Below are 10,646 nucleotides of genomic sequence, written 5' to 3'. Positions count from 1 at the left end.
ATTCTGTGCCAGGTGAGACGAACAACTATATTGCACCATGCGTTTATTATTAATAAACAACATTTCAATAAAGTTAAACATTATTCTTGATTAGCAATTTGAATTTAAAATATGTTCTTGCTGGGTGAGAGAAGGGGACGGTGAAGGAGGCATTGAAATGACGGGGAGCATGCAGCTTATCAGCTTATCAGAGAGCTAATGACGGGGAGCATGCAGCACGACCATGCCTGGAGGTTGACCCAGCACGGACCGGAGGTGGCCTGGAGGTGGACTGCTTGGCTCGACCCTGCCCCCCCCCCTTTGATGTGCCCTGGGCGTTCAATGAGGCCATATCAATTTTGCCGACATCTCTCAAGCATGATGGATCACTTGTATCGAATTGTGAATGAGGACATATCATTTTCGCAGACTTGTGAATTATATTCTGTTCTGTGACTCAATTTTGAGGTCGTGAGGAACATAATGAAATATGTTTTATTGGAAGACAATTTCTTGGTTTATTGGAGAATACGTATAATAAGTAGGCATGACACTGGCCGATTTAGTTCGTAAGAACCTATTGTTTTACTGTGAAAATATGGGCCACGACGAATAAGAAGGGCGAACAGGAAGGACGAATAAGTATCGAAATGCATGGATTAATCAACGGCGATTCAGAACGGCGAACATGAACGAGAATTCTGTGGAATTGGATAACAAAGTTCGTATCATCAACCGAGAACTGAATCCTGTTGTACAAATGTTTGTTGAGGGCGAGCGATTAATAAGCTTGAGCGCGTTGTGTTTCGTAGCCGAACTGCAACTTCACCGACGATGGTCTTCAACAATTGGCGAATATGTAGCTTCCTGAGATCTCTGCATGATTAGTGAAACAAGTTAATTGGTTAATGTTCGGAAAAAAACGATGACACATGTAAACAAAGTTAGACATAAAATTGAAACTGTACCTGGCCTCCAGCTTCCATTTTTGGTTGGGTACATGTCTTCTGATTATGCCCAACTTGGTGGCAAAGGGAGCACGTCATGTGCAGGCCTCTCCTCCACAATCTATGTACCGTGGGTTCTTTCTCAGTGACGTCAATCCTCCTCTTCAGCTTGGGCCTTCTAGGTTGTCTCCTCACAAGAGGAGGGAATAATGATACACATAATAAGAGAGAATTGCACGAGTGAACACAAAACATTTATCCCAAGCGAGAGAAAGGAAATGCGGGAGAGATAACTTATACGAATGCAAGAGAGAGAACGACACAGATTTAAAAAATAAACATGGTAAGATGAAAAGAAGAGAGAGAAAGTTAACTTTTACACCTAGTCAAAAAATGCAGCTCACCATAAACATCATTTATGGCAAAGAGGAACTGAAATTTTGAAATGACATTGTATGAGATGTTTAAACTGATAGAGAAAGTTACATGAGTGGAGTGTGAAAGTTCTACATGAAGGAAAAAATAACAGTCATAAATAATCTTCGATGAAGAGAGAGAGAGAGAGAGAGACTAAAACTATCCAAATGTCATTGAACAAGATGTCAAAACTGATAGAGAAATTTAAACGAATGTAGTCTGCAAGTTTTACACGGAGACAAAAAACAACAACCCAAGCGATTCTTCATTTAAGAGAGAGACTGCAATTTCCCAATGTCTTGTTAATCAAAAGACCAGCTCAAGGAAATCTTCCTTTAAGAGAGAAAGAGATCGTAAAATTTTCAATTGTCATCAAACAAGATGTGAAAAATGAGAGAAAGCTACAAGAATGGAGTTTGAAAGTTTTACATAGAGACAACCAAACAGCCCAAGGTAGTCTTCATAAAAGGGAGAGAGACTGCACAGCTTTCCAAATGTTACTGAACATAATGCTAAAAATTAATAGCAGCCCTGGGTAATCTTTATTTACGAGAGGGACAAAGAGAAGAACTTTCGAAAGTCATTGAACAAGATCTTAAAATTGACAGAGAAAGTTACATATGGGCTTCAAAAGAAAGAGAGAAGATCATCGGTATATTGAGAAGCAGTAATGCATGTCCATCTGGAGAGAGAGAAAGAAACCCAAATGTAGCTAAAGAATGCGGTAAACCATGAAATCTAGAGGGAGACACAGAAAGTTACATGAATGGAAGAGAAATTTACACGACTGTAGTCTGCAAGTTTTACACGGAGACAAAAAACAACAACCCAAGCGATTCTTCATTTAAGAGAGAGACTGCAATTTCCCAATGTCTTGTTAATCAAAAGACCAGCTCAAGGAAATCTTCCTTTAAGAGAGAAAGAGATCGTAAAATTTTCAACTGTCATCAAACAAGATGTGAAAAATGAGAGAAAGCTGCAAGAATGGAGTTTGAAAGTTTTACATAGAGACAACCAAACAGCCCAAGGTAGTCTTCATAAAAGGGAGAGAGACTGCACAGCTTTCCAAATGTTACTGAACAGAATGCTAAAAATTAATAGCAGCCCTGGGTAATCTTTATTTACGAGAGGGACAAAGAGAAGAACTTTCGAAAGTCATTGAACAAGATCTTAAAATTGACAGAGAAAGTTACATATGGGCTTCAAGAGAAAGAGAGAAGATCATCGGTATATTGAGAAGCAGTAATGCATGTCCATCTGGAGAGAGAGAAAGAAACCCAAATGTAGCTAAAGAATGCGGTAAACCATGAAATCTAGAGGGAGACACAGAAAGTTACATGAATGGAAGAGAAATTTACACGACTGTAGTCTGCAAGTTCTACATGGAGACAAAAAACAACAGCCCAAGCGATTCTTCATTTAAGAGAGAGACTGCAATTTCCCAATGTCTTGTTAATCAAAAGACCAGCTCAAGGAAATCTTCCTTTAAGAGAGAAAGAGATCGTAAAATTTTCAACTGTCATCAAACAAGATGTGAAAAATGAGAGAAAGCTGCAAGAATGGAGTTTGAAAGTTTTACATAGAGACAACCAAACAGCCCAAGGTCGTCTTCATTAAAGGGAGAGATACTGCACAATTTTCCAAATGTTACTGAACAGAATGCTAAAAATTAATAGCAACCCTTGGTAATCTTTATTTACGAGAGGGACAGAGAGAAGAACTTTCAAAAGTCATTGAACAAGATCTTAAAATTGACAGAGAAAGTTACATATGGGCTTCAAGATAAAGATAGAAGATCATCGGTATTTTGAGAAGCAGTAATGTATGTCCATCTGGAGAGAGAGACAAAGAAACCCACATGTAGCTAAAGAATGCGGTAAACCATGAAATCTAGAGGGAGACACAGAAAGTTACATGAATCGAAGAGAGAGCAATAAAATATGGGCTTCAAGATAAAGATAGAAGATCATCGGTATTTTGAGAAGCAGTAATGTATGTCCATCTGGAGAGAGAGAGAGAGAAAGAAACCCACATGTAGCTAAAGAATGCGGTAAACCATGAAATTTAGAGGGAGACACAGAAAGTTACATGAATCGAAGAGAGAGCAATAAAATATGGGCTTCAAGATAAAGATTGAAGATCATCGGTATTTTGAGAAGCAGTAATGTATGTCCATCTAGAGAGAGAGAGAAAGCAACCCACACGTAGCTAAAAAAGTAGTAAACCATGAAATCTAGAGAGAGATAGAGAAAGTTACATGAATGGAACAGAGAAACCCTACCTCGTGGAACTCCCGTAGTCAGGAAGAAGCTCGCAACGATTCCCGTAGCCAAGAAGAAGCTCCTTCTCCCTCGCGCCCTTTCTTCCTCCTTCTCCACCGTCTCCTTCTCCTTCGTTGCCTTTCTCAGCTCTCTCCTGGGTTACTCACATTGGGCGGGCTAAAATCTTTCTTTCTTCAAATCGCGCTGCAACGTGGAATCCACGTGGCTGCCACGTGGATTCCGCCTAGGTGGACTCCGCCGGAACTCCACCTGGCAGCCACGTAGACTCCACGTCACAGGCTGCGGACCAAATGGGACTTCGGGATGTGTCGCGGCAAAAAAAAAGTAAGGGCTGTAACTCGAATTTTCGAAAAAGTTCGGGCCACACCGTGATATAACCCCATGTGCATAAATTAGTTGAAATTGGAGATAAAACTTAATGCATTAGTGTCAGATATCTTAGTATGTAATATATAAATCTAATACCATAATTTCATGAAAATAGTAAGATTTACCTTGGCGGGAGTACAAGTCTCCTGGTGAGCAGGTTAGGTCAGCCATTTTGTTGTGACATCTTTAATAATCGTGCTACAATGGTGATGGCCGAGCAAGTTCGCTCAAACATAAATGTACTCGGCGTTTCACAATTAAAAGATCATTTTTTTGCAAGATCTGACATCAGTGCTCACGTAGAAGCTCTAATGGCTAGCGAATGAATTTGGGTCTCGAAATCATATTCCCTACTATCACGTTACAGACATGGACAAAAATCAGTTGTTTGTATTCCAATGTCAACGAGAGGTCCCCGGCATTTTCCGCGGGAGACCCGTGAACAGTGTGTAAGTTCAAGAGGCTGGTCCACTTTCATTCGAAACGGATGATCTCTACATTAAATATAAACCCTACATACCTAGCGATCCAAAGAAGCTTTGGTCTAGGGCTTATAGGTCACAGAGCAGCACAAGTTTGTGAATGTAGCTTGGGACCGGGCGTGGAATTTCATCTATGGCCACATTATTAGATCAAGCCACTATTCCAACCCACTAGAAAAAGAAAGATGGAGAGGAAAAAAAAGACAAGCGTATCGGACTATCGGTCCCGTGGCTCCGTCAAGAGAAGCTTTGCTACAGTGCCGTGCAATGAATCAGTTCAACCGCTAGTTGGGCTGGCAATGGCAGACTCGTCGACAGCGTCACGAGACGAATAACTACGCGACATCAAGGGACGTCGACGCTGAATATTAAAAAAAAGAGAAACAATCAGTCCCTCGTCTGCTATCGTAGAAGACAGACAGCTGCAGGTCTCGCGTTGTCGTGTCCGCTTCTGAAGGTCTAGTGAACTCTCAGCCATAGATCCAAAAGAACGGTGACTCGGGAGTTACAGTTCATGATCTACGCATATTTAGAATAAGAAAGCTGCTGGACGAAAGCTTGCTCTGAGAAGTGATCCGCAAAAGCTAACGATAAACTTAATTAAGAATCATTTTAACTGAGATTTTCTCCAACAAAGTACGCTAAAAAACGCGTGGGTCACGGCGTTTTGGTCTCATGCGGAGGGAGCTCTCGTGGGAGCACCTCGCACCACCCAATCTTGTGGGAAGCCTGCGCCTTCTGAGCAGTCTATAGTCCGCGCCAAAACATGCCTCTTCTTCAGCAAGAGGCCAACCCAGAATTGGCTGCACGCCTCTCGGCTCCTTCAGCGAACGTTCTTGTGACTCGACTTGACTTGAAAACGGAAGAGGCATGAAAACCGAAACCATCCTATCCGATCCGATAAAATACACAGTGAAGTTTCTTGCACGACTAAAATAACCTATCCAAATAGTATCGTAATATTTTACTCTCGTGCGTCGGATTGCTGAAATAAAGTGGCGATATCTTATTCAAAAAGGGGTCTTTTACGGGACTTTCTTGCCCGTTGGGCGGAAGCTGTGGGCAGCTGTAGAGCTGAGCGATCCCCAGCTGGCCCCTTGACGTCAGAGCAGGGTATCGTAGGCATCACGAGCGGGCTGTGAGTGTGAGGTGAGGGGACCGGAGTACGGTGGCGAGAGATTTACTCCTATCAAAGACGGCGCCAATTCATCGGCCAGCTGGTTCTTCCCGTTGTACGCCAACCTGGCGTCCTCACCCCTTCGGAAAGAGAGCCTCCCTCCCTCAATCCCCTCTCCATTGCCGCGTCTCTGCTCTCGTGGCGGAGGCCCACCATCGGGACGCGCAATGCCAGCCGTATCCCATCAATGCTCATCCTCTCCGTCTCTTTCTCTTCTCTCATTCCTGTATATATACCCATCTCCGCTTCCCTAATTCCCATCCAAGGTAGCTCACTCTCCTCCCCTCCTCTCCCTTCCAAGCTTCTAGCAACAGAAACTATGGCCTCTTCGATCGGGTTTGGCGTTCGCTTTGCGATGCTCGCGGTGATAATCGTCTCGCTATTGGGTTGCTCGCTGGGCGCGAGAAAGCTCGCGGCTTTAGTGGAACAGCCGCAGCTCTCGCTGCAATACCACAAGGGCCAGCTCCTCAGCGGCCCCATCTTCGTCAATCTGGTCTGGTACGGGACGTTCACTACGGCCCAAAGAGCTATCGTCACGGACTTCATCTCATCCGTCGCCGCCTCCACCGATAAAAACTCCGCCGCTGTGCTCCCGCAGGAGCCCTCCGTCGCAGCCTGGTGGAAGACCACGGAGCAGTACTACGCCATGTCCAAGTCCTCCACGCCGATGATCTTCCTCGGGAACCAGACTCTCGACGAAGCCTACTCCTTGGGGAAAACCCTAACTTCCGCGCATCTGCAAGAGCTGGCGGCGAAGGGCGGGCGGCGCAGGGCCGTGAACGTGGTTCTCACGGCGGAGGATGTGGCCGTGGAGGGCTTCTGCATGAGCCGCTGCGGCACCCACGGAGCCTCGCCGCGGTCCAAGGGCGGGCGCTTCGCGTTCATCTGGGTCGGGAACTCGGCGAGCCAGTGCCCGGGGCAGTGCGCGTGGCCCTTCCACCAGCCCGCCTACGGCCCGCAGGCAGCGCCGCTCGTGGCGCCCAACGGCGACGTCGGGGTCGACGGAATGGTTATCACTCTGAGCTCTCTCATGGCCGCGACTTTCACGAACCCATTTGGAAATGGCTTCTACCAAGGGCCGGCTGAGGCGCCGCTCGAGGCGGCGTCGGCTTGCCCGGGCATCTACGGCAAGAACGCGTACCCTGGCTATGCGGGTGATCTTCTCGTCGACCAAGCCACCGGCGCGAGCTACAATGCTAATGGACTCGGCGGCCGCAAGTACTTGCTGCCGGCATTGGTCGACCCTTCGACCGCTTCTTGCTCTACTCTGGTGTAGAGTTGTAGTTCCCACGGACCCAGTTATACAGCCACAGTATACAGATAGCGGCTAGAGTAGCTTAGATGTTAATGTATTATTTCATTTTTTTATTCTACTTGTCACCTCTATGTGAATTTTTTCATCCATCTCTCTTTCTCTCCAACTCTTACTGCTGGCTCGATGGTTCTGCCGAGGGCCATTAATCTAAACCTTCCGAAACGACCATTTCCACCTTTACATTGTAATCTCCATGCAAATATTATTTATCGATTCGCAAACATGTAATGTAGCTGAAGATTGTACAGGGTTCCCATGGAGCAAAATCCGCAGGAGAGTGGAGCAGTATCTTCTCCCGCATTTGATCCATTTATCGTAATAATTTTGGATCGGCGGGTAGAAGTGATGGTAATGTTGACCCATGTATCAGTTTTCCAAGAGCAAATTTCCTCGTTCCAAGTTGCCCAGAAGAGAAGTGATGGTAATGTTGACTGTGATGGGGAGGACTGTGACGGTGACAAAGGGGATGACCCATGTATCAGTTTTCCAAGAGCAAATTTTCTCGTTCCAAGTTGCCCAGAAGAGAAGTGATGGTAATGTTGACTGTGATGGGGAGGACTGTGACGGTGGCAAAGGGAATGACAGACCCAAATGGAGGGAATGTGGAGGAAATTTGGACCATCGTCAGTGGAAATGGTCATTCAATTTCAATTTCAGATCATTCAATTTCAGATCCGATCCGAACCCGATCTGCACATGGGGTTTGGATCAGATTGTTCGAACAGACCCGAGGTTCGGATCGAATGTTCGAATTCGCTTGGATTCGAATGCATTGTTCGAATCAGATCGGTTCGAATGTCCGAATCCAAACGTTGGTCGTGTTTCTTCATTCTTCTCTTCGCGTTGAAACTCTGGTTGAAGCTAAGAATAGATCCAAGTTCTTAATATGTTTATCTTCTACTTCTTCTCTGTTCATATTTGGAATCAGAATTTAAAATCTTCCTGCGTCTTCCTGTCAAGGATGAAGAAGACAAAGACGAAGAAGAGGAGTGAATAACTCGGCAGTCACATCGGCAAAGTGGATCTCCAATAGGATTTTTAATAAAAGATTAGCTAGTAAGAATTGAACATGTACCCTATACTCGTTAAGGAGAAAAGACAGACAGGATTAAATATAGGATCAAATGTAAACGGTCAGGATTCAATCTAGATAGGATCAAACTTAGATGGTTAGGGTCTCACCTAGATAGGTAACAAACTGACAGTTTGGATGAATCTCATTCTAGCCGTCATAACAATTATGACAGATAGGATTAAAACGTTGATAACAAACTATTATATGGCAATATAAATACAAACCAACATTTGTAGATTCAAATGATCAAAATAGAATTTCGCTATATCTCCTTATCTCCTGATAATTTGATAACTTAATGTATATTTTGATGCATTTTAAATAATTATGGTATTATTAATTCAGAATTTATCATGTTATGATTTGAAGCAACTAAATATTTATGCATAAGCTATAAATTCTAATTTTTACACATTATGGTTATTTTTACTAATCTCCTCGACTTCTTTGAAGTCAAGCAGTTTTAGTACTGATGAGTATTCTATAGTTTCACGTGTGCAGAAATTCACAGGAATAAGAAGATACAATTCTTCAAGAGTTGGAGAATTTTTTAGAGTTTAGTGATTCTCAAAAGGGGGCTTGAAAGGAGAAAAAGGGTGTTTAGGGCCTTCAAATGAGAAATCAGAGGAAGATGGGCCACTACCTAACCTGTCCATTGGGCTCTCAAAAGCCTTCCAAAGAAAGAAGTTGAAGATTACAATGGAAAACTCTCAACCCATGGAGAAAAAGAGGCAAAAATGGCAAGAAAAGAAAATAGAAAATTCCCAAAGGAGTATTTTAGTAATTATTCCAATCTATAAATACTCTTTTCTCCCTCATTTTCTCTCATTCTGGACGTGCTCTAGCAAGTGGCTGGCCAGCAGGACAAGGCATATTTCAGAATCCAGGTTGTTCAACCTGCTTAATGTAAGTTTATTGAAGTTTACATTCAATCATGTCTCTTGTTTGCATTGACAAATGCCTGATCCTGGTGAAATATAAGGATCCAGACTTGAGAGGAAGCATTGCGGTCTAAAAAGGCTTGCAGTGAGGTTTTAGGAACCTAGATCTCCATTTCACATCATCATCCATCCATTTACCATTAAAATCCATCATTTTTTTCACTCTAAATACATGTTCTCCCTACTTTATCTCTCTAGAATCATTTCATTCTCTCTCTAGATCTTCATTTATATCCCTAGCTCATCCTCTCGAAATTTCATCAAAAGTGTCCTTCATTTTCACCTTCAAATTCTATCTCAAACTTCTTCTACACTCTCTCTTCATTTTCTCTCTCTTTATCTCTTTATTTCAGTCAGTTTCTCTCTCTAAAATCCATTCCATTCTCTCACTAGGTCATCCTTCACTCTTCATTTCAAATTTCAAAAAAAAATCGTGTTTGAATTCCATCATTTAGGGCAAAAAAGTGGAGAGTGGAGGACAGTCAAATTGACTAAGTCCTAACCATATTGGGTCAAGCCCATTAGGACTTAGCATATTTGGCTAAGTCTTGACTTAGCCGAATTGGGATGAACCTTAATGGGCTGACCCACTAAGGCCAGCCCTATACGGGCCACACAAGGACCATCGGCTCATCTGGTCCACCGCCGCCGCCGCTCCGCCCCCGCTCCGCCGTCGTCGTCGCCAGCGATAGCCGGAAAAAGGTATTTTTCTTATTTTATATATTTAAAAATTCCAAAAAATAGAAAAAAATCCCTAAAATTAATATAACAAATATTCAGCATTCTTAACATCTATAAATTCCAAACAAATATTTAACTCTCGTTTTTAATATTTCTAGTATTTTTGGTGTCCATTAAATTCAAAACAAATTCAAAAAAATATTTATTTCCTGTTTGTAGTGTTAATTAAAAATTTAAAAATTAGTCTAAATATTTTTAGTGTCTTTCATTGTAATTCTGATTTAATTTAGACCATAGGAATTTATATAAATTGACTAAATATCCATAAAAATCTCAGAAATTATATATTTCACTTTTAAACTCACTTCCTTCATTCCAAGCTTGAAAAAATTTCTGAAATTAAATTTCTGCCTCTTTTTGGATCAACCCATTACTTGCCCTATATTAATTATAGAGTATTTAAGTGGAAATTTTTCATAAATTTTTTTGGTCAAGTCTAAATCAAAACAACGACATAAAACCCCTAAATTTGGACTTATCATCTATCTCTCTCTCTCTACTCCTTTTCTTCATCTCCATTCTTGTTCTTGAGCACCCCTGAGAATTCATGAAATCTCACACTTCCTCCGCTCGGTTCTCATACTAGATTCTTATTGCTCTGGTACGTCTGATTTCTCAAAAGTCTGGTTGATGCTAAGATCATATGGAAGTTATCAATCTTTTGCTCTTCGACTTCTTCTTCTCCGTTCATTTCTGGAATCCAGATTCAAATCTTCCAATGTCTTTCTTTGTGCAAATCTAAAATAAGCTTGTTCTTGCTCTGGTACCTCTGATTCCTCAAAAATCTGGTTGAAGCTAAAAACAGATCCAAGTTCTTAAGCTGTTGATCTTCTACTACTTCCTTTCTCCTAGACATCGAAATTCTCATAAAATCATCATAATTTTAACCCGGGTTCTTGTTCTGATCTAGAACCACGATTT

At 42.3% G+C, this 10,646-nt stretch overlaps 1 protein-coding gene and 1 long non-coding RNA gene across 2 annotated transcripts; one reads left to right on the top strand and one right to left on the bottom strand.

Annotated features, from left to right (window-relative positions):
* Positions 1 to 663: 663 nt before the first annotated feature.
* On the bottom strand, positions 664 to 4,230 carry LOC144713694 (uncharacterized). The gene is made up of 4 exons (XR_013584120.1): positions 4,120 to 4,230; positions 3,625 to 3,874; positions 948 to 1,113; positions 664 to 855 (listed from the first exon to the last, which is right to left on the bottom strand). It is a non-coding gene; the product is annotated as an uncharacterized LOC144713694 (long non-coding RNA).
* A 1,671-nt stretch (positions 4,231 to 5,901) lies between these two features.
* Positions 5,902 to 7,057, top strand: LOC144713538 (protein PHOSPHATE-INDUCED 1 homolog). The gene has a single exon (XM_078588131.1). It carries the CDS (start codon positions 5,973 to 5,975, stop codon positions 6,927 to 6,929), a length of 957 nt encoding a protein of 318 aa, XP_078444257.1. The 5' UTR covers positions 5,902 to 5,972; the 3' UTR covers positions 6,930 to 7,057.
* Positions 7,058 to 10,646: the final 3,589 nt, after the last annotated feature.

The sequence above is a fragment of the Wolffia australiana genome, chromosome 16 (assembly GCF_029677425.1).
Source record: "Wolffia australiana isolate 7733 chromosome 16, ASM2967742v1".
In the NCBI taxonomy this organism is placed as follows: Eukaryota; Viridiplantae; Streptophyta; class Magnoliopsida; order Alismatales; family Araceae; genus Wolffia; species Wolffia australiana.
This window is presented reverse-complemented; position numbering and strand designations above follow the sequence as displayed.

Coding starts and splice junctions, on each gene's coding strand:
- LOC144713538 (XM_078588131.1), top strand. CDS start 5,973: ATGGCCTCTTCGATCGGGTTTGGCGTTCGCTTTGCGATGCTCGCGGTG.